This window comes from Phaseolus vulgaris, chromosome 10, assembly GCF_051622355.1.
Source record: "Phaseolus vulgaris cultivar YP4 chromosome 10, ASM5162235v1, whole genome shotgun sequence".
Taxonomy (NCBI): domain Eukaryota; kingdom Viridiplantae; phylum Streptophyta; class Magnoliopsida; order Fabales; family Fabaceae; genus Phaseolus; species Phaseolus vulgaris.
In genome coordinates, this window is record NC_143507.1 from 6,214,645 (window position 1) to 6,241,966 (window position 27,322).

The window sequence follows — 27,322 nt, forward strand, 5'->3', positions numbered from 1 at the left end:
GTCGAAGAAGGTTTTGAAGAACCAACAAATACCACGGGTTATACGGCGGCTCAAACCAAGGCATTGAAAGAGATGTGATCAAAAGATAAGGCAGCTTTGTACCTGTTGTATAGAGCTGTTGATGAGGCAATCTTTGAGAAGATTGTTGGTGCGTCCACTTCAAAGGAAGCATGGGACATATTGGAGAAGGTGTTCAAAGGAGCTGACCGAGTTAAGCAAGTGCGTCTACAAACTTTGCGTGGCGAGTTGGAGAACATGAAGATGATGGAGTCAGAAAGTGTATCTGACTACATCACGCGTGTACAGGCTATGGTGAATCAACTCAACCGAAATGGTGAAACGCTGTCCGATGCACGAGTTGTGGAGAAGATTTTGAGAACATTAACAGACAATTTTGAGAGTATTGTGTGCGCGATAGAAGAGTCAAAGGACCTTGCGACGCTCACAGTCGACGAGCTCGCCAGTTCTCTCGAGGCACACGAGCAACGGAAGAAGAAGAAGAAGGAAGAAACACTCGAGTAAGCACTTCAAACCAAGGCGTCAATCAAAGACGAAAAGGTACTTTATCATCAAAATTCTCGAAGTAGAGGGCGTGGTCGTCGAAGTTGTGGAAATGGTCGCGATGGTAAAGGCAACAGTCATGAAGGATACTATAAGGAGAAGGAACAGTCGAGCCAACCAAATTGGCGTGGAAGAGGACGTGGTCGAGGAAGAGGCGACCGATCAAATTACTCCAACATCGAGTGCTACAAATGTCACAAATATGGTCACTATGCGAAGGATTGTAACTCCGACAAATGTTATAATTGTGGTAAAGTGGGGCATTTTGCAAAAGATTGTCGAGCCGATATAAAGATAGAAGAGACAACCAACCTAGCCATGGAAGACGAAACGAATGAAGGTGTTCTCTTGATGGCTCAAAATGAAGTCAACATTAACAGTGACACGCTGTGGTACCTCGACTCAGGAGCAAGCAACCATATGTGCGGTCACAAGTACCTATTTAAAGATATGCAAAAGATTGAAGATGGTCATGTGTCATTTGGAGATGCATCAAAGGTGGATGTCAAAGGCCGAGGTACGGTTTGCTACTTACAAAAGGATGGTTTAATTGGGTCACTCCAAGATGTTTATTACGTACCAGACCTCAAGACCAATATTTTGAGTATGGGGCAACTCACGGAGAAAGGGTACTCAATATTTTTGAAAGATCGACTTCTAAACTTGAAGAACAAGCAAGGGCGTTTGGTTGCTCGAATCGAGATGGCAAGAAATCGGATGTACAACCTGAATTTGAGAAGCATACGAGAAAAATGTTTGCAAGTCAACATAGAAGATAAGGCATCGCTGTGGCATCTCCGCTTTGGTCACCTACATCATGGTGGCCTAAAAGAGTTAGCGAAGAAGAATATGGTGCACGGGCTACCCAACATGGACTACGAGGGAAAATTTTGTGAAGAATGTGTGCTCAGCAAGCATGTGAGAACCTCGTTTCCAAACAAGGTTGAATATTTGGCTAAGCAACCTCTCGAATTGATTTATACCGACATATGTGGACCAATTACTCCAGAGTCCTTCAGCGGTAAATGGTATTTCATTACCTTCATTGATGATTTCTCACGGAAAACTTGGGTTTATTTTTTGAAAGAAAAATCTGAGGCATTCGAGGTGTTCAAAAAGTTCAAAGTGATGGTCGAGAAGGCAACTGATAGACAGATCAAAGCTGTACGATCTGATAGAGGTGGCGAGTATACTTCGACGGCTTTCATGGAGTATTGTGACGAGCAAGGCATAAGGCGATTTCTAACCACACCGTACACTCCTCAACAAAATGGTGTGGCTGAGAGGAAGAACCAGACCATTCTCGACATGGTTCGATCAATGCTTAAAAGCAAAAAGATGTCAAAGGAATTTTGGGCGGAAGCTGTGCAATGCGCCATCTATGTGCAAAACCGATGTCCACATGTGAAGTTAGATGATCAAACACCACAAGAGTCATGGAGCGAAAAAAAGCCGACGGTATCTCATCTCAAAGTGTTTGGTAGTGTGGCTTATGCACACGTACCAGATCAACAAAGAACGAAGCTCGAAGACAAAAGCAAAAGGTATATTTTTATTGGATATGATGAGAAGACAATAGGGTACAAGCTACTTGACCCAATAAGCAAGAAGGTGATGGTGAGTCGTGATGTGCAAATAAATGAAGCAAGCGAGTGGGATTGGAACAATTCTTCAGAGGTTATGATTGAAGTTGGAGAATCATCACTGACAAGTATAAATTCTGAAACAACCGATGATGAAGATGAACCACAATAACCTAAAGTTCAAAGATTGCAAGATTTGTATCATTTGAAAAATGAGGTACACCTTGTATGTCTTTTGGAAGATGCTGAAAATATCAGCTTTGAAGAGGCACTTTACGGGTTGAAGCAAGCACCACGGGCATGGAATACTCGTATTGATACATACTTCAAGGAGAACGGGTTCAAGCAATGTCCTTACGAGCATGCTCTTTACGCAAAGAACAGTGGAGGTAACATGATATTTGTTGCTCTTTATGTTGATAATCTCATTTTTATGGGTAACAATAATGAGATGATAGAAGAGTTTAAGGGCACGATGAGACAAGAACTTGAGATGATAGATTTGGGATTGATGAAGTTTTTCCTTGGCTTGGAGGTTAGACAAAAAGAGATGGGTATTTTTGTATCACAGGAGACATATGCAAAAGAGATTTTGAAGAAGTACAAGATGGCAAAGTACAACCCAATATCAATACCAATGGAACCAGGTGCAAAACTCTCAAAGTTTGATGGAGGAGAACGTGTCGATGCAAGTAGATACCGGAGTTTGGTAGGAAGCCTTCGTTATCTCACATGCACGAGGCCGGATCTTTCATTAAGTGTCGGCATCATAAGTCGATTCAAGGAGGAACCGGTTTACTCACATTGGAAGGCGTTGAAGCGAGTCCTACGGTACATCCAAGGTACTGTATCACTCGGATTGTTCTACTCAAAAGCAGAAGATTACAAGTTGGTGGGTTACTCTGACAGCGATTGGTGCGGAGACATAGATGATCGGAAAAGTACATCGGGATATGTATTCTTTATGGGCAACACAACATTTTCTTGGCTTTCAAAGAAGCAACCGATCGTGACGCTATCGACGTGTGAAGCTGAATATGTGGCAACATCTTGGTATGTATATCATGCGATATGGCTTAGAAACTTGTTGAGCAAGATGGAGCTAAAGCAACTAGGTGCAACCGTGGTTCAAGTTGACAACAAATCAGCAATTGAGTTGGCAAAGAACCCAATGAACCATGAAAGAAGCAAACACATTGATGTTCGTTTTCACTTTATTCGTGATCATGTGAATAAAGGAAGTGTGGAATTGGTGCATGTGGCAAGTCAAGATCAAGTTGCTGATATCTTCATAAAACCGCTACCGAAAGTCTTTTTCGACAATTCAAGAAGATGATTGACATGATGGATGGTAGAAACATTTAAGTTTATGGGGGAGTTTTGTTGAATAAACTTTAATGTAATTTGTGGGTTTTAAAGTTAAAAGTTACTAGAAAATAGTAGAATGGGAGTTTGGATATGTAAAAGGTCAAAAGTTGTGAGTGGGATTTTAATTATGTTGTTAGTGGGGTTTTAAGGTCATAATGAAGATTTTTCTAGAAGAGCTTCCTAAAGCCTATAAATAGGATGCTCTCTCAATTGTAATATGCACCAAAGAAAGAAATACAATAGAGAGAAATTCAAAGAAGAGTGTTTCCTTTAGAGAAAATTCAAGTGTGAGTGATTGCTTGTTTTACAAAAGATGGAAAGAGAATAGTGTAAGAACATTCTTTATATGATTTTGAAACTAATTTTGAAAGTGCTTTTATTTTTTCAAGTGCAATGCGTGTCTTGTTTTTCTGTTATGCTCAGCATTAAGTATTTGACAAAGTAACACTTAGACATCCAGAGTGGACTCTTGACCAACACTTTACAGCAATAAAAGATAATAATTATATTTTGATTTCAAAGTAAATTCTAAACAAATATCATAACAAGGAAAATAAAAAGGCAGAAAAGGAGTTAAAAGCTTATGTATTATCACTTCTTACATGAAATAGAAATATTAAACTCGGAATTAAAAAGTTTACCTTCAACAGATTGAATAGTGTCTGGTTTTTTGTTAAAGCACTGCATCTCTTAACGCTTCTCTTGATAATAAGAAACAACTATGTAGCACACCAGAAACAAATCAAGTAAATACAAAGAATAACAAAAACTAATTGTAGAAAGGGAGAAAAAATATTCAAGCTATTTGACCATGGTGATAGATTAAAGAGGAGGTTGTCGAAGTGCGTCCCGAGGAAGCAGATTCGAGAAATAGGAACGGAAAGTAATCCTTGGTTGGTGAATCAAGTAGGAGAGCCGGAGAAGTCAACCTTCGGGCGCATTAACTCAGAATATTTCAATTGATCAACAGCTTCATTTAAGGTTACACTCATACAATTTCAATAATTTTATTTCTGATAGTGCTGTTAAAAACTCTAACAGGTTGTTAGATAAGGAACTAGGATTTTCGGGTGAAGATGATGTTATTATTGGTAGATTACAGTCAATGGAATTAAGGACAATAGAAGGGTGAGTAGTGCTATAGGAGATTTGAAGGAAGGAGATGTGTGAATACAATAGTTGATTATAATAGGAAAATTAGAGGGTTCAATGCTTTTATTGGAAAAACCGAGTTGGAAGATATTCTGTTGGTAGGCAGAAAATTTACATGGTACAAACCAAACGGGTCAATTAAGAGTAGAATTGATAGGGTATTAGTATCAAGGAAATGGTTAGAAAAGTGGTCAGATAGAAAACAATTTGTTTTAAGTAGATCAGTGTCTGACCATTGTACATTGGTGTTAAAAGACACAAGTGTGGATTGGGCTCCAAAACTGTTTAGGTGTTTGGATATATGGCAAAGAGATGGCAGGTTCAAAGACTTCATACGAAATAAATGGAATAACTATGAGGTGCAGTGTAGTAGGGTGTTTATTTTTAAAGAAAACTTGAAAAAACTAAAATCTGGAACAAATAAGTCTTTGGAAATGTTAATCAGTTAGGGGGAGAACTACAAAAGAAAATTCAAGAGCTAGATGCAAGAGATGACGAGAGCGAGTTAGATGAGGAAGGAAGAGAGAAAAAGAAGTTTTTGTTAGCTAAGGAGAGTAGAAATAATTTTAAACAAGAAGTTATAATGCGACAGAAATGGTTGAAGCAGGGTGATCTTAATATAAGATTTTTTTCACTCTATAATTAAATGGAGGAGGTTAAGAAATGGGATTAATGGTTTGCTAGAGAATGGTCAATGGTGTGAGGATCAGGTGGTTGTTAAGGAAAGGGTTAGAGAATTTTTTAAGGACATGTGTTCAACGGGAGAAAATGGCAACAGGTCTAGATAATACAAATTTTAATACTATTTTTGGAGAAGATAATAAAATGTTGTGACAACTTTAATTTTGGTTTTATAAAATTTTGTAAGAAAGAGATCAAGAAGAACATAGTGACACAAAGTGTTATTGATCTTAGGCAGTCAACCTTCTTAGAAGGTAGGGGGTTAATGGATAGTGTGCTTGTGGCTAATGAAAATCTAGAGGAACTCAAGAGAAAAATATAATAGTTGCATATTTTTTTAAAGTGGATTACGAGAAGGCTTATGACTTAGTAAGATAGGAGTTCATCTACTATATGTTAGGAAGGTTAGGTTAACATGGGTAAAAGCATGTTTAGAATCATATTCGGTGTCAGTATTAGTGAATGGGAGTCAAACTCAGGAATTTAAACCACAAAAGGGGCTGAAACAAGGAGACCCTTTTCTTATAGCAGTAGAAGGATTAACAGGGGTTGTAAGAAAAGCAATTGAGAAAAATATGATAGGAAGTATGGGGACTGGGGATAAGTTGGTTAAGGTGAATATGTTACAATAAGCGAATGATACACTATTTTTCTTTAAAGTTAATATTCAAAGTGCGTTTGTTATAAAGGTAATCCTTAACTGCTTTGAATCAGCATCTGGCCTTAAGGTAAATTTTTTTAAGAGTAAAATTGGAGGGGTAGGAGTTAACCACAATTTGATTCAATGTTTTGCGGCAATTCTTAATTGTAATGTGATGAAAACCTCGTTTAAATATCTGGGAATGTTAGTTCGGGGGTGCCACCAAAGAGGCAATTTCTGGGAGGGTGTGGTGGAAAGAATGAGGAATAAATTAGGAAGATGAAAAGGTAAATTTGTATCATATGCTTAATTAAATCAGTGTTTTCATCTCCCCCTCTGTTTTATTTATTGTTTTCTTTATCTTTATATAGAATGCCAATAATGGTAATGAAGGAGATAGTTAAATTGAAAAGAAAATTTTTATCGGGTTCAGGTTCGGAGGGTAGGAAAATAGCATGCAATTCATGGAAAAAAATTTGTGAATCAAGAGAAGTTTGAGGACTTAGAATTATAGATATAAGATTCTCTAATGTCGTTCTCCTAGGAAATTGATTTGATGATTGAGTACAGATAAATGTGGCTTGTGGAAAGAGATTTTAGAATCAAAGTATGGAAGGTGGAGGAATTTAAAGGCCAAGGAAAGACTAGTAAGGATTGACTTTGGTGGAAGGATATGGAGGAGTTATGAAAATCAGAGAAATGGAGAAGTAAATTTGATGATAATATAACTTGGGAGGTACGAAATGAGATGGAGATTAGTTTTTGGGAAGATAAATGGACGGATAATGAAAAACTAAAATATAAGTTCTCGAGATTATTTTCTCTAAGCACAAACAGAGATTCTAAGTTGTATCACGTTAAGGAATGAAATAATAACAATTGGTTATAGAAGTTAGAATGGAGAAGGAATTATTTGAGTGGGAAAAGACAAGTTTAAACATGGAAAAAGACGATACGTGGGTATGGAAGGAACTGGCATAAATTTTGGAAGACATGAGTTTAAACATGGAAAAAGACGATAAATGGGTATGGAAGAAAGGAGAGACATCAAATTATACGGTTAAATTAGCCTCTAGAATCTTAAAGGGCGAAGTAAAGGGGAAAGGCATGTCCACGTATGAGATTTTTTGGAGGATTAAGACACTGCCTTCAACACAACCACAACATGGGGCGTTTGGAAAATAAAATTGCTATAAGGCCAATTTGAAAAGATGTGGGATAATTATGTTCAGTAATATTTATTGTATGTGTGGGGAGGAAGATGACAACATGCATTTATTTTTTAATTGTAGAGTTTTTGGCTAGTACGGGTATGTTCTTAATAAGTGTTGTGAAATATAACGGGCAATGGTTTATTGGATTATGAAGGAAAGAAGAATTATGGTAAGTTATACAGTATATGGTTGAGAGGGGTGGTTTGATGCAGGTACGTGCCTAGTACATTGTAGTAGTGAAGGTATGGACATTGTAGCAGGATTGGTGTTGGTGGATCAAGTGTTATCAACATGGTGGCGATTTAAGAAAAGAAAGGGCATCGAGGATCATATGTTTCAATGGCTTTTTCTAGTGAGGAACTTGGGCAGCAGGCTCAAATCTGACTCACTATTTGGCACAAGTTGTTTACGTTATTTGAAAAACTTTTGGTAGAAAGAATGGTTTATTATATGTGTTCTAGACAAGCCAATAGGAGACCTAAACCCAGAACATTCAAGGTAGTAAAAAACAAGTGTGATCTTAACCTTAATTAAGATCCGTCTATCCGTGAGATTTTACCTAGTATATATGGAGTCAATCTTAACCTCGTGTCTGCCATTATGATTCTCTCTTTACTGCTTGGTTAATGCTAATTAATCCAAATCTCCGTCCTATGCTATTTCCTTTACATTATTCATTTACATCAGCCTCCTACCTAAATGACCATGGGTCGGCCCAAGGCCCATAACCCAACATTCCCTCAACCTTATGCGCATGCAAATAAAGCTACTATTGGCTTAAAGTTGTACTTGATCACCAGGTTGGGCTACACACATGATAATTAGATCGGCGTCCTTCCTTAATTGTCAATGGTCGGCCCAAGCCCATAACCCAACATGCCCCCAACCTTCTACGCAGCCAAAGAAGGATATTATAGATCGCTTTTCACTATCGGCTTCTGAGCTCGCGCCTTTTCCACAACCCCTCATTAAATGTGTTCTGCTCTGCGTCCCATCATCTGACAGTTTCGTCTTCCCAGACCCACGTGTCGTCAAACTAGAGCGGGATTGGCATCTCCTTCCTAAACTGGACCAATTGTTGTTGGCATTTTCTTCGTATTAATAGATCTCCATTTCTTTCACCTGCAAAAAATATAATTTAAATCGACATCTCCTTCCTAAACTGGACCGATCGTTGTTGGCATTTTCTTCATCTGATAGATCTCCATTTCCTTCACCTGCAAAAAATATAATTTAAATCGGCATCTCCTTCCTAAACCGGACCGATCGTTGTTGGGATTTTCTTCATCTAATAGATCGCCATTTCTTTCACCTGCAAAAAATATAATTTTTTGGTACCTTACCAGGCTCTTCACCTGATTAAGGATTTTTTGGTACCTTACCAAGCTCTTCAACTGATTAAGGATTTTTTTGTGCCTTATGAGGCTCTTCACTTGATTAAGGATTTTTTGGTACCTTACCAGGCTCTTCACCTTATTAAGGATTTTTTGGTACCTTACCAGACTCTTCACTTGAATTAAGGAGTTTTTGGTATCTTACCAGGCTCTTCACCTGATTAAGGATTTTTTTGATACCTTACCAGGCTCTTCACCTAGTTAAGGATTTTTTGCTACCTTATCAGGCTCTTCATCTGAATAAGGATTTTTTAGTACCTTATCAGGCTCTTCACCTGATTAAGGATTTTTATTTGGACCAAGCATCTAGCTTGGCACCATGATCAACATGGATTTTATTTGGACCAAGCATCTAGCTTGACACCATGATCAACATGGATTTTATTTGGACCAAGCATCTAGCTTGACACCATGATCAACATGGATTTTATTTGGACCAAGCATCTAGATTGACACCATCATCAACATGGATTTTATTTGGACCAAACATTTAGACATCTAGCTTGGCACCATGATTAACATGGATTTTCTTTGGACCAAGCATCTAGCTTGGCATCATGATCAACATGGATTTTCTTTGGACCAAGCATCTAGCTTGGCACCATGATCAACATGGATTTTTTGTATTGGACCGATCGTGCTCCTATAAATTTCAAACTTGTACACCATATATAGTATATTGAATAAACACTCTTATTTTCAATCAACAAAAATTTCTACGAAATACTCAACTTAACTTACGTATAAAATAAGGAAAATTTTAAATATATATTGTGGAGGTAGGAAAAGTTTTACCTAGCCCCACGGTGGGCGCCAAAATGTTCTAGACAGGCCAATAGGAGACCAAAATCCAGAACATTCAAGGTAGTCAAGAACAAGTGTGCTCTTAACCTAATTTGTGATCTCTCCATCTGTGAGGTTTTACCTAGTATATATGGAGTCATTCTTAATCTCGTGTTTGCCGTTATGATTCTTTTTTTACTGTCTGGTTAATGCTAATTAATCTAAATCCCCGTCCTATATTATTTTCTTTACATTATTCATTTACATCGGCTTCCTACCTAAATGACCAAGGTATGCCCAAGGCCCATAACCCAACAAGATGTATCTGTTAATTATGTCATGTTTGAGTCTTGTTGGTTTTCGCTTCTCCTGCACTGATTTCTCTAGATGGATGGGGTTCGTTTGGTTTCCGTTTGGATCATAGCATGATGCTTTTTTAGTTTTCATGGGTTTGCAAGCATAAGGTATAGGTTTTCTATGATTATCTTTTTTATTTTAATCGGTTTTTGTTTTGTAATAGGATTGAAATCTTGAAATAGTCCATATTTTTTAATTTTTTTTGTCATAAAAAATTATATATAAAACATAAAAGCCTAAATAATTGTCAATAAAAAGTACACATTTGTAATTTTTTAACTATTAGCGGTATTTGTCGACATGGTTATTTTTTGAATTTTTGAAGGACTATATTTGGACATATAAAATGAGTATTAATTTATAAGAATTAATTGATAAGAATTAATTTTAAAACAATTTATAACAAATTAAAATAATTTGTAAGATCATGACTATATTTGAAAAAAATTAGTTGAAAATTGAAAATTTAAAATAATTAGGTGACTTTACGCCACAGAAAACTATAATGAAACTTATAAATGTAAAATAAATAAATAAATATTTTTAAATTAGACATAAAAAAAATATAATCAGTGTAAATAAAGAGAAATGAAATCAAACTTTGTTTAATTTAGTCTTTAAATAAAGGAATGAGGCTACGGTGCTTCTTATATTGAAACAAAAACAGAGAGTACATAGCATATAGCAAGGCGAAACACCTAATGCAATTGTTTTTACGAGAATTTCTGAATGCAATATTATATGCTAAAAAGGGAAAAGAATGGACAAAAGTAAAAACTACAAAGCAAATACAATAAACAGTTCAAGTAAAGCCAAGGAAGCAAGAACTGAGAAACAGGTAAAATGAGTATGAATCTCATAACTACGAGCTATACTCAAAGAAAAACAAGGAAAGGATCAGAAAAGATAAATTGCAATGAAGAACACAAGGATTAATTCCATAACTCAGTTCTCAAAGAAGATAATGACTTACTAGAACTCACATTAGAGTTTTCTTTATAACTTTAACGAGAGATTTTTCCTTTGGCACAGGCTCCTTCTCTCAGTCATTTGATTCATTACATATCAGATAGACAGTTGTGTTCTTAACCATCAAATCGTGACCAAAACTCACAAAAATCTCCACCTTGTCTCCTGATCCTAAATTTGACATAATGCCAGACCAATCTTCATCATTAAAGGAAATTACCGAGCCATGATTGTGTATTTGGCATGTGCAATTCGTGTAATTAACAATTAAGACAGTACTAAGTTTACGTTCAATGATTTTGGAGGTTGATAAATACATAACACACAAAGCCATTCCCTTCACGACACGATGTTGTGGCACAGTGAAAGAAACAGAATGTCCATCACCCATATGGGCCAACCAATAAGGATCATTGTCACCTGGGAGACAAACATCACATGACTCACTGCTTGCAAATTCCTGTATCATGTCATAAACAAGGCATATTTAGTTAAACAAAAATGTTATACACGATTAAAACAAATTTGGTTAATAGTTTTGTTGTGTATACATCACCTTAGGTATGATATCGCTTATAGTATTGAAGAATTCTTTGTATCTTCCAACACCAGTCAGAAAAGACTTGAGGTGATTCTTTGAAATTGCTGATTCTGTAATATTTCCACCATATTCGACCACTACACTTTTTACTTGCTCTGATAGATGAAACTCGGCGTCACATTCCACCAGAACACTTCGAAGATTCGCAAGGCTGCTAAGAAATGGTGCAATATCATCCCAACTATTGTCCTCCATATGCATGAAGGAATGAATATGAGATAGGGGATTCCTTGTTGGCGAAATCCGAGACCGAAGGATAGAAGGAAAAAGATTATGTGACAATCCCTCACATCCACGTAGGGATATATATCCAATACTTTTTGGGCTTACAATTGTAAAAGGCAATTGTTTCATAGTTGTATTTTCAGCAATTATAGTTATCAAGGATTTCATTCGCACGATATCTTTTTCCGTTACGTCAATTTTCGAACAACCAGATAGAATCAGAGTTTTTAAACATTTCAGCTTATATATCTCTTCAGGGAGATTGCTTAGACTTCTACAGTCCTTCAAATTTAGCAGTGTAAGATTGCAGAGATATCCAATAGATTGGTGTACCTCGCGCAATCTTGGACAATCTTTAAGAATGAGATGTTCAAGACTTGGTAGTTCGGAAAAGTCAGGGGTTTCTATCAAGTACTTGGCGTGACTAAGATTAAGAACTTTTAGCCACGTCAAAACCTTCAAGAAGATAATTTTTGCTAATATATAAGAGAAGAAAAAGAGAAAACGAAATAGTTATAAGTGGAAACTGTACCTGTATGGATATTAGGGACTGAGTAATGTTGGTCCACGTAGATACAAGGTGTCTGCTTCACTTTTAACTGTCCTGTTTTTCGAGTTTCTTTCTTCTTCACGTGCCTCGGTCGGCCGGTGGGGGTACCTGCGATTGTGCTCCGACGCTCAAGTCAGCAATCTTTTCCAGTGAGAATCTCTGATAATCTAAAAAAAACGTACCTCCTTTTCTCCTTCTCTCTCCTTTTGTATGTTTACTTGGGCTTGGGCCATTGGTGGCTCACGACGTGTTTCGTGGTCCTTGGGTCGTGTTAGATGGTTTCCTGGGATCTAGGGGATGTTCCCGAAAATCCAGGGAGTGCTCACGTGTGTTTGTTGCTCAACGGGAATTGTAACCGTTTATCTCACGTGTAACCACGTTAATTAGATAATTTAATTCGAACCATGCGGTCGTCCGGTGCCGACCGGTACACTTGCCCCCCAGGCTCGAGGTTATGGAAGGACGAAGAGTCGTATAAGACGCAGGGGGTTTTTGAGACAATGCTTGATAGCTGGCATCATTAATGCGTGGCAGAGATGTGACGCATGGCAGAGCTGCCGTTTGGGGATGCTGTCACATCTAGATCGATTGAATGGTGAGGATTACGTGCCGTTTCATATGCCGAGCGTGTATGATCGTTAGATTAGATTTGATCTGATGGTGCTAGACGAACGCAGGGGTTTTGCTTCTCACCTCTTTGCCTATAAATAGTGCTTCATTTGTGGAGTTGAGGGTTTTTCGTTTCTCTTGCTCAGAGTTTCGCGTCGCTTGCTTTGTTTGCCAGGTGCCGATTTTGCTGTCAGTGTCCTCTCCTTCATTTCAAGGTTAGTCATGCCTTCCTCTGAGGGGTCTTCGAGTGTCGTGGGTTCGTCTTTGACTCGCGGTGCGAGTCAGGCATCGGACGGCCCAAGTTACAATTGGGTCGATCCTGCCGTCCTTCGAATTCCCAGTAAAATAAAGTCCTCGGATAAATTAGATCAATTTCTAGCTACCCATAAAAACTTTCTAACACCAGATTGTCCGGCCGAGGCGCTATATGTCGATATATGTGGTATAACCGACCGCGTGTGTCACGGTCGGGAGAATGCTCCGCACGACTTTTTCTTTGTGTATAGCACTTTGTTTTCCCATTTGCACGTAAGTCTACCTTTTGATGATTTTACCATGAGTATCCTTCGGATTCTCAACGTCGCGCAGACACAATTGCACCCTAACTCGTGGGCCCACTAGTGCAGATAAGTAAAACAAATGCGGCTATTTTAAATTTACAAATGCAGTCATAGAACCGCATTTGATCAACACGCATTTGTAAATCTGGAATTTACAAATGCGGTCCTATGACCGCATTCATAAATCACATTTACAAATGCGGTCATTTTAGGTAACCGCATTTGTATATTATTCTGAATTAGGGAGTGGGTTTGGGGTTTAGGATTTATGAATGCGGTCTTGGTAAAAACCGCATTCATAAATCACTATTTACAAATGCGGTCATTTACTAAGACCGCATTTGTAAATGCGAATTCACTATTTACAAATGCGGTCTTGGTAAATGACCGCATTTGTAAATAGTGCTTTTTTTTTTTTGGTACATCCTGTTTTGTGCAGAAACCATATATTTAAATAACCTGCATAATGATTAAACCCAGCCAGACAAATACAAAAATGTAGTAACCAATTGAAATCATCAAAATGTACATTTACAAGTGATCAAATTACATATAATAAAACCACTAATGTTGTTTACTTATGCTAGAGTTATAAAAATTAATGAAGTATGTGGACCAAGAATCTCTAACATATGAAATGCCTTCCTCACTCATTGGTGTTTCTTCTGTGAATAACTGCATTGCAAAGTTGACATAAATTAGTTTCTAGATATATATATGTTCAAGAATTATAAAAATGATTTAACATATACCTCCTTCCAACCAGTTTTAACACCTAGTCTTATAATGGTAATCACCCATTGCATAATGTAATAGCCACACTCATAGCTTCCTGGTTGTTTATTACACTATATAATTCAATAAAAAGTAATATATTAGTATATTGATAAACAATGATAATAGAGAAAGAAAAAAATTACAAACCTTTACTCTTATGTAGTTCAAATTATTTGAATTGGATCGACCTTTTAGGATGTTATATCCACGCCATGAACTGGTTAATACAAAAAACCTCGTTAGTAGATGGTTAATTAGTAACATATACAAAGTTAAGTTTATACTATACTTACGTATCAATGATATCCTTAAATTTTGTGGGCATCTTCTTGTGTAGGGAACAGAACCACACAGCAGTCTTATCAACCATTGATAAGACAAGTAACTGCCAATGATGCCTATATGATCATTGAAAAGAGTTAGTAAATATTTAAAACATAAAATAATAATAATTGATGACATATAATTAAACTTACTCATTAATGTAAGGGCATAAATAAATTTGTTTTCCCTCTTTTTCCAGGATGTTAGTGATGTATGCTTGAGTCTCAGTTGAGTTTGGTCCAACGGGATTAGTATATGCAGGATCTACGAATCCATACATATTTTCCTTCCCCTCAGTGATACAGACTCTATGCAAAAACCTACAAGTTTTTAGTTAAAGCATAATCAATAATAATTTAACATAAAGTAAATTGAATAATAGGTAAAGATACTTACATCATAAAAAATTGAATTATACTTATATTGAGCTTCTGGTTCCCAGATATAAATTCTGATAAATCTGTGTTGTAAATCATCAGTGGCAGTTCAGTGTTGATTTGAAAAAATGTATTATCCCACGGAACTGGAAAAGGATCATTGCCAATCTGACTAGCAATGAGACGTAGGGAAGCCATAGGATCGTCAACTGGAACCTCACGCTTCTTTTTCGGAGTTGGTGGCTGAAAAGGTTCCTACAAGATAAACAACATTTGTATTAAATTATATGTAATATATAAATATAAATAAAAAATAATATAATGAAACGAAATTATTACATGAGGTTCGGGCATAGATCGAATGAGCTCTCTGGGCCAGGCAACGAATGTCTTAAATGCATCGGCCACAGTGGTTACCTCATCTGAAGGTAGTGGAACACGAGCATCAGGAAATCGTACTTTTTCAACAGTTACCTTCGCCACATCAGGGGAGAGAGGAACGTTATGTAAGGTGGTGGCGTTTTTATAGACTTTTCCAAGTGCCACCACCCGAGGAAGTTTGCCGCCCACTACCAGTAGCTCACAATCCTCTGTCTGCCCATTGATATCATCCCCTGATGTTGGAGGAGCCGCACAACTCCCCTTTGTGCTCTTGGGAGTGGGACTAACAAGGGTTTCAATCGGCTCAGCACAAACTTGTTGCGATAGAAACTCTTGTCGCATTCGATCATTCTCCTTTTTCATCTCCAGCCACATCAAATCAGTCTCCTTTCTCATCTCCTCCATTATTTCTTCACGTAACTTAGTCTTCATTTGAGTTTCCTTCTTGGAGGAGGAGGATGGCTGTCGTTCTGAAACTCCAAAATAAAGTTTAATTCCGACCCCTTGTCCAGCGGCACGAACACGACCAGAGTGTTCAGGTCGTCCAATTGCTTCAACCAGGATATCGTGACGACCTTCAGCAACAAATGTACCGTCGGATTCCAAGGAATCCTGCAAGAGTACACAAAAATCATATTTTCAATCATTAATATAATTAATGCTTTAAAAAAATTGAAAATAACAAAAATAACTTACAATTTTTTCGATTATAACCCCGGATTGCTCGGAACTTGGTGCACCGGACTTTTTAATTCGGGCCCTCTTCCATTTTTCATGGCGAAAAGGTGGTGGAGGAGAAGTGACCCCTGTTTCCACATTCTCAGAATACGTCCCCTGTTGAGATTTCTCCTTTTCCACCATCAGTGTTTGCTCAAGTTTTCTATACCCCGAACGAGACATAACGTGCGGGGTAAGATTCTTCAAAGCTATCTCTTGAGCTTTCTTCCGACGATCCTGTCATAATTGAAATAAACAACTGAAGTAAATAAGATAAACTTATTAATGTTATATAAACAAAAAAGTTACTTCACTTACCATCCAAGCCTCATTTTCACGGCTTTCTCTAAAAAGACGCCATGTCTCTTCATCAATATGTTGGTACTTTAAACATGGATTTTCGTCTTTAAGGTCGCCAAAAATGTATCTCGATGTCAGTCTTGACTTAAAGGTACGAAATTTAAGTGCGATATTGGATAATATCTTTGATCGAAGCGGTTCCACATCAGGAATGTCAAAGTTTGCCTGCAAAATAACATCATGAAATTAAAATTAATTAATCAATATTAAAAAGCATTATATGATAACAATAATAATGTAAAGCTTACCAGAACATCCTCCCATAGCATGTTCCGATCAACCTCTGAAACCTCATCCCATGAATTAATCAAAATGGAGAGCCTCTCACGAGAAACAACTCCAAGATAGCTCATAAACTCATCTGCCTTAGGACCAAAAGCCACTCCAGTGTTGACGTCAATGTCAACATGTGTCTTCTCACCAGCAGCACGTCTCAATGCAAGACGCTTCAATCTAGTAGGTCCTCTACTACCTCGCCCAGATCGAGGTCTGACTGGAGTCTGGTCGTCATCCATGTCTCTGTTAAAAAAATTAGGTAACAAACATTAGTTAATGTGCATCGAATTAAAATCATATAAAAATAATACATAAAATTATAAATGTTTATTTACATGTTGCATGTGGGTTGAATGTTTATATGTAAATTCCTTCACTGTGGTCTTTACGGGTTGCATGTACATCATCAAGTACATCGTCATCTTTATTAGTTATCATTGGTGTGAATGAACGAGTTTCGCCATATTCAATATCATCTATGGCTTCCCCTTGTTTTTTCCCGTGTAAAACGACATACCAATGTTCTGACGTAGGATCTTTCACATAGAAAACCTGAGATGCTTGTTGAACCATTATAAATGGCTCATCTCGATACCCTATCTTTCGAAAGTCCACTAGTGTGAATCCTGATTCATCAATTTTAACCCCACTTTTATTATCAACCCATTTACACTTGAAAACTGGAAGGGAAAACTTAGTGTAGTCAATCTCCCATATCTCTTCTATAAACCCATAGTATGCCATTGATCCAAGTACTGGATTTGTATCTTTCGAAGTCGAAAACTGCATTGACTCGGCTTCAAGAGTAACACCAGAATTTTGAACTGTACTCTTTTCATCCAGGGACTTCGTGTAAAATATACAATTATTCACTTCGTACGCTGTACATGAAATGACATCAAACTTCAATCCAGCAGCCAACCAAGTCAAGGTCTCTGATGCCGTTGAATCCTTGAACACCTCATCTTTAAACCAAGGCATGAAAGTTCTATTATGTTCCATCAAGACCCATTTCTCTGCTTGTCTTGGGTTATTTGCCTTCACAATGGCTTTATGAGCTTCTATGTAAGGTACAACTTCATCTGTGTTATTCAATATGTACAAATGTGCTTGCAAGACTTCTGATCGAGATTTGCTTACAATATTCACACCACGTAAACATTTACTTGTAGAACGCCTGTGGTGCCATGAATTAGCTGGAACACCTATTGGATTTGCTTTTGTCATGTACTCTGAACAAAATTCAATACTTTCTTCAGCTATGTACCTTTCAATCATTGAAGCCTCTGGACGATAATGATTTTTCACATAACCTTTCAAAATTTTCATATACCGCTCAACAGGATACATCCATCTTAAGTACACTGGTCCACACAATCTAACCTCTCTTACCAGATGCACCACTAGATGAACCATGATGTCAAAAAAAGACGGAGGAAAAAACATTTCCAATTCACACAAGATAACAACAATTTCATTTTGAAGTTCATCTAGTTTTGAGGGATCAATGACTTTACAACAGATGGAAGAGAAGAATGAGCACAAACGGGTTATGGTGTGTCTAACATTTTTTGGTAAGATCCCACGGATAGCTACCGGCAACAATTGTTGTATCAAGATGTGACAATCATGAGACTTCAACCCAATTAACTTCAAATCTTGCATTGACACTAGACTCTTCACATTTGAGGAATGTCCTTGTGGCACTTTCACACCCTTTAGACATTGACAAAAACTAATTTTTTCATCTTTTGACATTGTGTAACAGGCTGGGGGCAAATATGTACGCTTACCCATTTGTATGGGTGCCAACTCGCCGCGTATGTTCATCTCAATCAAATCTAAACGAGCATTTAGACCATCCTTCGTCTTCCCGTTAATGTTAAGAAGTGTACCAATTAAGCTATCACACACATTCTTCTCAACATGCATTACATCTATACAATGTCTGACTTCTAACCTCGACCAGTACGGAAGATCAAAGAAGATTGATTTCTTCTTCCAAATATTTGTCACAGATGACTTTTTTTTGGACTTGCCGAAGGTGTGGTCTATGTTATTTACCTTTTCGTAAACCTCAACAGCGGTTAATGGAGTTGGTGGACCACTACCCTCTTGGTGTCCATTAAAGGCTTTTTTCAACCTCCGGTAAGGATGATGACTTCTAAGAAACCTCCGATGCCGAAGATATACTGTTTTCCTTCCATGTTTCAATTGTTGAGAAGCAGTGTCTTCTTCGCATATTGGACACGCTTTGTGACCCTTAACACTATAACCTGATAAGTTACCATATGCCGGAAAGTCATTGATGGTGCAAAATAACATGGCATGAAGCTTGAAAGTTTCATTAGCAAATCCGTCAAATACTTCGACACCCTGGTCCCACATTAACTTCAAATCTTCAATTAGGGGACTTAGATAAACATCAATATCATTCCCTGGTTGTTTCGGACCGGATATCATCATAGACAACATCATGTATTTTCGCTTCATGCACAATCCAGGAGGTAAGTTGTAAATAACTAGTAATACAGGCCATGAACTGTGATTTGTACTCATATTACCAAACGGATTCATTCCGTCTGTAGCTAAACCAAGTCGGATATTTCTTGATTCTTTACCAAATTCTGGAAAGTCATCATCAAATTTCTTCCATTGAATAGAATCAGCTGGATGTCGGTACATGCCATCGCATTTCCTCTCATTTGCATGCCATCTAAGATTCTTAGCATCGTCTGGGTTTGCAAACAAACGCTTCATCCTTGGAATGATGGGAAAATACCACATAACCTTCATTGGGGGTCCATGCTTTTCCATGTCATCAATAGAATCATCATCTTTTTGTTTCAACTTATAACGTGATAACCCACACCTCGGACAACTTTTCAACAATTCAAAATCTTTCCGGTATAATATACAATCATTAGGACATGCATGTATCTTTTTGTACTCCATACCCATTGGACAAAGAATCTTTTTTGCCTCGTAATTACGATTAGGTAGACTATTTCCCTCTGGAAGCATATCCTTCAACAGCTGGAGCAATTCCGTGAAGCTTTTATCAGTCCATCCGTTTATTGCCTTCAAATTCATCAATCTTAACACCGCCGACAACCGTGTGAAGTTAGTTGATCCAGGATACAAAGGAGTCTCTGCATCTTTTGACATACTTTCATATCCATGCGCTTTTGCAAAACACTCAGCTCCCACATCACGAATCATGTCCTCCAATCGATCATCATCTCCATCATCGTGTACTGCTTCATCCATGGTAGAACCCACATATTCTTCAGTTACGGAAACACGTGGTAAATTTAATAATTCACCATGCCATGTCCAAGTTGTATAAGATCGAAGAAACCCATCACATAGCAGGTGTTCCCTCATGATATTCACATCCAGTATCCTTCCATTCAAACAGTTAACGCACGGACACCTGATCTTTGCTCCATCATGACCACTAATAATCGCGTTACGCTGCGCAAATTGTATAAATTCCTCTACTCCCCTTTCGTACTCATCACTTATGCGAACAGCATTAATCCAACTTCGATCCATTATATATTCTGGAATATAGTTAGGATTTTCTAATAATTAGTATTCTCTTCAATCTCACACATTTGCCGAGGGTCGAACACCCCCGGACTCAATCCAAACACGATATTTCTATTCTAAAAGTAACAATAACTAACATAACATAAAACTTTTATTAAAATGTAATTAACAACTAACTAAATATTTCACTTCTAAAATTAAAATTCTAGAACAAAGTTTAATACACTATAGAATTATAATTCCATAAAGATTAATATCATATTCATTTTTATTTAAGTAAAAGTAGTTTAAAGTGACAATTATAAAAAATAAATGATGCCAGGGAAAAAAAGAAAGATATGCAAAGAGAAAGTGCAAAAAATAAAAATAATTACAAAAATAGAATTTATATATAATATAAATTTAAGAAAATAGAAATTATATAATACAAAAATTCAAAATACACACAAATATATAAATTATTAGTTATTAGTTATACATTCCAAGTTGTATTAGTTATTAATTAAATATATATTATAATACAGAAAAATAAAAATTCAAAATATTAAATATGAATTCAAAATTTTAAATATAAATTCAAAATATTAAATAAATACAACACCAACCTTTAGGTTGATAGTGATCGGAGACGAAGACGAAGGCGTAGGCGAAGGCGGTGGCGGAAGCAGTGGCGGTGGCAGAAGCAGTGGCGGTGGCGGAGCAGAAAAAACCAGCGAACCAATAGAATAGTAACCACCTATATGCAGAAAACGAGTAAGGAAACGAAATGACAATGCCAAGGAAGTGAATAATGACAATGACAAAAACGAAAACGAAAACAAACGTTGAAGCAGAGAGAGCTGAAACTTACAATGCAAAGCGGAGAGAGCTGAGAACGTTGAAACGAAGAGCGGAGAAGACGAAAGTGAAAGTGAAAACCAGTGGCGCGCTTCAATTTTTAGGGTAAAATTGATTTACAAATGCGGTTCTAGGGTAAGACCGCATTTGTAAATCAATTAAAATGAATTACAAATGCGGTCTTTACTATGACCGCAGTTGTAATTCATTTTAATTGATTTACAAATGCGGTCTTACCCTAGAACCGCATTTGTAAATCAATTTAATTACAAAAATGTCACCGCGTTTTTTACAAATGCGTTTAAACGCAAAGCCGCACTAAATAAATGGTCGTTGTTTTCAAATTTTGTACTAGTGGCCATTTTACAAGCCTTTCGAGTTATTTGTCAGATATTTGGACTTATTCCGACCGCCGAATCATTTTTATATTATTATAACACTTACCCGAGTACCCCAGTAGGTTGGTTGTCGTTATCCAGTCATCCGGGGAATGTACGCTTTGCTGCTTTTACTACCTCTTATAAGAACTTTAAGGACTACTTTTTTAAAGTGTTTGTCGAGCCGGACGGCCGGGATCTATTCTATAATGCCGATGGAAGCACAAAATTTCCATTCCATTGGACGGAGAATCCCACCTCCCTTGACCATCGGCTTTGGGAATCTTTGTCTCCCATCGACCAAGAAATTTTGATGGTCGTGAATCAACTACCGTGTAGGCTTCCTACGCGGGAACTGATAGCCCTTTATGGGTCGTCCAAGCAGTGGGCGGACCTAAATGGTGAGCACCTTCTTCTTGCAGTCGTTCGATTAACAGTATATTTGTTTCTTACCTTCGTGTTTATTTTACAGATATTGTTGTGAGCATGGATCCGAGTTTGAAGAAGTACATGAATAGTTTGAAAAGGCAGGCTAATAAGAGTAAGATAGCTACCATCGCTGGGATTGTCCCGCGGCCGACTGAGCGGGAGGTCGTTCCGGTGGAGGCTGCTCCTGTTCTTGCCCAAGGAAAGAAGAGGGGGCGACCTGCTAAGGTGCCTCGTACGGAGGCTCCGTCTTCGTCGGGCAGTCCAATTAGCTTGTTGGTGTCATCCGTCAGGGTGGCACCTACAATACAGTTTGACTTGCGTCCGGAGGCCGAGGAAATTTTTGCCAATATTCCCACTTTAGATATGGTCGAAGAGACGGTTGAGCTGCAATGTCGTGCGGCTGTGGCGACCAGGGCCCTTGGGGACGAGCTAAGGAGAGTGAAGATAGTATCGATTCCAAAATTGAAGTCTCAGCTTAGTGAATCGGCTGTCTCATTGAAGGATGCCTTGAAGGCTGTGGATGAGGCTCGGACTGACGCTCAGTTGGCCAGGAAAGAGCACGAGGCTTTAAAGATTACTTTAGATGAAGTAGCGGTTGGGCGGGCGGAGGCCATTAAGGAGCAGGAAAGACTGGCTGCGGAGAAAGAATTGTTGACTGCCCAAGTTGAACAGCTTCAAGGGTTCATGTTGAGTATCAACGAGCAGTCCTTCAGGCAGTAAGTTCGGCAGGTCGCCTTTTTCCACGGGGTGCCGGACGACGACGTAAGGTATGATTCGAACATGGACGTCGTAGATGGTCGGCTGATGCCACTCGGGGATGAAGAGGCCGAAGAGAGTGAACAAACTGCTGATCCAATCGCTGTGGCGCCTCAGGGAGACGGTATACAACCGGAGGAGTCTACCAATCCTGATGCTATTGATATCGTTTGAATTCATTGTTACCTGGACCTGGGATGTGGGCAAAAGACAAGTTTGTTTGAACATCTTCTATTATGCGACCTTTGTTTTCGTATTGTTAATATTAGTATGGATATATGTTTAAGGAATGTGTATCCCGTTGGATAACGTTTAAGTGTCATTCATAATCTTTATATATATATATATATATATATATATATATATATATATGTTCCGACCGAATGAGCGATTAATTAATAATTTAATTATTAATTTCTGACCAAGGTTGGTGGATAACGTTTAAGTTATAATTCGGATAACCTTAGTTATATGTTCCGACCGAACGAACGGTTAATTAATAAATTAATTATTAATTTCTGACCAAAGTTGGTGAATAACGTTTAAGTTATAGTTCAGATAACCTTAGTTATATATTCTGACCGAACGAACGGTTAATTAATAATTTAATTATTAATTTCTGACCAAAATTGGTGAATAACGTTTAAGTTATAATTCGGATAACCTTAGTTATATATTCTGATCGAACGAACGGTTAATTAATAATTTAATTATTAATTTCTGGCCAGGGTCGGTAATTTAAAGTGCCTCGTTAAAACCTTCTCGGTAGAAAACCCTCCTTAGGGATAAAACTACCGAGCGAGGAAAGAGTGCACTGAATTCATTCATCAACTGTAATAGAATTTGAGATGCGTGGCATTCCACGTTCTCGGTATAGATTTTCCTGACAAATATTCTAAGTAATAAGCTCCTCCTGTTGTTGTGTCCGAGATGCGGAACGGTCCTTCCCAGTTGCTTGAAAACTTTCCCCCGTCCTTTCGAGCGTCGCTGCGCATGCGCCAAACTAGATCTCCCTTCTGATGGCTTTGTGGCTTCACTTTCGAGTTGTACCTTCGTGTTGCTCGTATCTTGCATGCTTCTTCTCTTATCTTGCATTTGTCACTTAATTCATTGATGGGGTCGAGGCCGACTAGTAGACTTTCCTTGTTTAAGTCTAAGTCCAATGTCTGTCGGCGCAGTGAAGGCTTGCCGATTTCGACCGGAATCATGGCTTATGTGCCGTACGTCAGGCTGTAAGGTGTTTCTTGAGTCGTTGACTGGGGAGTACAGCGATAAGCCCACAGAACCTCTAACAATTCTTCAGTCCAGTTTCCCTTGGACGGGCCAAGTCTCTTCTTTAACTCATTGAGAATAACATTGTTGGCGGCTTCCGCCTGACCGTTGGTTTGAGGGTGTTCGACCGAACTCATTATATGTTTGATGTGAAGTTTCTCATAGAATTCAGCTAGCCCACGGTCGGTGAACTGTCGACCATTATCTGTGATAATGATCTGAGGCAGGCCGAACCTGCAGACAATGTTTTTCCACACAAAGCTTTGTACGTTACGGGCGGTGATGGCTGTTAGTGGTTCAGCCTCAATCCATTTGGTAAAGTATTCTATGCCAACCAATAGGAACTTGCATTGCCCTTTTCCGGGTGTGAAAGGTCCGATAATATCCATTCCCCACTTCACAAATGGCCAGGGGGATAGGATATAATGCAGGTGTTGTGGTTTTTGGTGCGACAAGGTGCCGAACTCCTGACACTTCACACACCTTTGAACATATTCGGCGCAGTCTCCCTGTACGGTCGGCCAATAGTATCCGGCTCTTAAAATTTTGGCGAACATAGTTCGTACCCCTGAATGGGTTCCACATATCCCCTCGTGTAACTCGGTCATTACATAGGTGACCTGTTCTGGACTAAGGCATTTTAGGAGGGGACGGGAGTACCCTCTCTTGTAGAGATCTTGGCCAACGAGTATGTATCGGGCGACTTGTAGTTTCATTGTCTTCTCCAAGTGTGGATCGCATGCACCATCGGTCAGATATTGTTTTATGGGAGTCATCCAATTGGGTTGAGTGTCGGTCGCCATACATTCTTCGGTACCAACACTTGGTTTAGAGAGGGTCACGTGTATGGCCGACCGGTGGACACCTTTCTTTTTTAGGGTAGCCAATCTTGATAGAGCGTCCGCTCTAGTGTTATTCTCCCTTCGTACGTGTTGGAATGAGATTTCTTTGAACCTGTTTAGAAGATTTTGCACAAAATGAAAATACTGCTGGAGTAATGTTTCTCTTACCTCATACTCCCCTGTGAGTTGTCCAACGACTAGACGGGAGTCGCTCTTACAAATTATATTTGTTATCTCTAACTCGATCGCCAGATGTAGACCTGCGATTATAGCTTCATATTTGGCCTGATTATTGGAAGTTTTAAATTCAAACTTCATGGCCTGTTCGACAACAATCTCCCCTGGTCCTTCAAGTACAACTCCCGCTCCGGACGAACGACTATTTGATGATCCATCTACGTATAGTGTCCATCGGGGAGTTTGTTCGGTCGGATAGGGAGTGAGTTCTGCTGTGAAGTCGGCAAGGGCTTGGGACTTGATGGCCCCTCTGGGTTGGTATTCGATATGGAATTCTGACAGTTCGACTGCCCAACCTATCATTCGTCCGGCTAGGTCAGGCTTGGTGAGAATCTTCATAATGGGATAGTTAGTCTTAACAATAACCTTGTGATTTTGGAAGTACATCCGCATCTGTCGTGCGGTAATGACTAAAGCTAAGGCAATTTTTTCGACCATTTGGTACCGGGTCTCCGCGTCGTGTAAGACTCGGCTGACAAAATATACCGGTCGCTCTTCTGCTCCAATTTCTTGTACTAGAATGGAACTCACTGCTTCATTGGAGACAGCGAGGTAGACCACAATGGGTTCTCGTGCGTTCGGTTTCTGGATGATCGGTGGGGAAGCCAGAAATGTTTTTAGCTGTTGGAAATTTTGTTCGCATTCATCTGTCCATTCAAACTTAGTCGTTTTCTTCAAAAGTTTTATAATGGGTCTTGTTCGTTCGGCAAGCTTTGGTACGAACCGAGATAACGACGTAAGACGACCGACTAATCTCTGAATCTCTTTGAGTCCACTGGGACTTCGCATTTCAGTGATTGCCTTGCATTTTTCTGGATTAGCCTCTATGCCCCGATGGGTGAGCATGAAGCCTAAGAACTTCCCACCTTCTACGCCGAACGCGCACTTCTCCGAGTTCAAACGCATGCAGTATTGACGCAAGGCTTGAAAAACTTCTTTTAAGTCAGAAATATGTTGTTCGCAAGAGTCTGATTTGACGACGATGTCGTCAACATATACTTCCACATTCCGACCGATCATGTCGTGGAACATGTGATCCATGAGTCGCTGGTACGTGGCTCCGGCGTTCTTGAGGCCGAATGGAATGACTTCATAGAAGAAGTTATCGGAATCTGTTCTAAACGCGGTCTTTTCTCGATCACGGTGGTACATTTGTATTTGGTTGTAACCCGAATAAGCATCAAGGAAACTTAGGATTTGATGACCGGCTGCACCGTCGACCAGTCGGTCGATTGTAGGTAAGGGATACGAGTCCTTTGGGCATGCCTTGTTAAGGTCTGTGTAATCTACGCACATTCTCCATTTTCCGTTCGCCTTTTTTACCATCACTACATTGGCTAGCCACGTTGTATAGTGGGCCTTCTGAATAAAACCAGCTTGATTAGCTTGTCTGTTTCTTCTCGTGCGGCTTTGCGTCGTTCTTCACCTAGTTTCTTTTTCTTTTGAGCGATCGGCCTGGCCTCTGTATAAACAGACAACCGATGGGTAATCACATCTGATTTTACCCCTGGCATGTCTGCAGCTGTCCAAGCGAAAAGATCAGCGTTCTTTGTTAATGTTTTACCGATCGCCTCTCAGTCGTCCGGTTTGAGAGATGTTCCCATGTGCGTTTTTCGGTCTTTGTCACGGAGGAATATGGGTTGAAGATCTTCCCCTGCTTCCATCCGGGGATCATCCAGTCGAGGATCTAGATCAACTAAAGCGACCAAGTGTCTTCTAGATTCTCTTCCTCTAGAGCGTCTTTCTGGCTATCGGCCTCTTCGCTCGGTGGTTCGTTCGGTTGACGTGGTATAAAGCCTTCGGGTCGGCTCCACCTTCAGGCTAGCTACATAACACTCTCGTGCTATCTTCTGATCTACATGCACGGTTGCTATATCCCCATTGACTGAGGGGAACTTCATAGCTAGGTGAGGAGTTGAGACAATGGCTTTCAATCTGTTGATAGATGGACGACCGAGCAAAATATTGTACGATGTGTTCGCATTAACGAGTAGGTATCGTATGTTGATGGTCTTACTGAGGTAATCATCGCCGAATGTGGTGTATAGATCGATAAATCCTTTCGTATCCACTCTTTCCCCTGAGAAACCAACTATCTGCTCGTTGTAGGGTTGTATCTCTGCCTCTGAAATCTTCATCTTCTTAAATGTTTCCCAGTAAAGGATGTCGACCGAGCTACCCTGATCTACTAAAACTTTTGCGATTGCAAACTTATCTATCTCCACAGTTATTACCATGGGGTCATCTTGAGATGGATCAATTGCTGTGAAATCTTCGTCAGTGAAAGTGATTGGTGGTATATGCGGTCGGTGTTGTGTGGAGGTCGAATGAACGGATTGAACTGCTCTTAAATGTTTTTTCCTTGCTGAATTAGAACATCCTCCACCTGCAAAACCACCTGCAATGTAATTAATCTCTTGAGGGGGCTGGCCGAGCGACACCGGTCCAACGATTGTATTGATGACTGCGCGAACTTTTTGTTTAGTTCGACTCCTATGTTCAGGGCTTTCGCTTTTAGGCCTCGTTCGTCTGATCGGACTTTCGCTTCTTTTTCTTCT

At 38.9% G+C, this 27,322-nt stretch overlaps 1 protein-coding gene across 1 annotated transcript; it reads right to left on the minus strand.

The window, feature by feature from the left end:
- Window positions 1–10,650: 10,650 nt before the first annotated feature.
- LOC137818767 (uncharacterized) lies at window positions 10,651–11,998 on the minus strand. The gene is made up of 2 exons (XM_090296288.1): window positions 11,259–11,998; window positions 10,651–11,162 (listed from the first exon to the last, which is right to left on the minus strand). Exons 1-2 carry the CDS (start codon window positions 11,694–11,696, stop codon window positions 10,776–10,778), a joined length of 825 nt encoding a protein of 274 aa, XP_090152414.1. The 5' UTR covers window positions 11,697–11,998; the 3' UTR covers window positions 10,651–10,775.
- Window positions 11,999–27,322: the final 15,324 nt, after the last annotated feature.

Excerpts from the sequence above, each read along its gene's own strand:
- LOC137818767 (XM_090296288.1), bottom strand. The coding sequence starts at position 11,696 with ATGAAATCCTTGATAACTATAATTGCTGAAAATACAACTATGAAACAA. Across the intron at positions 11,163-11,258 it reads TAAGCGATATCATACCTAAG|GAATTTGCAAGCAGTGAGTC; the intron begins GTGATGTATACA and ends GACATGATACAG.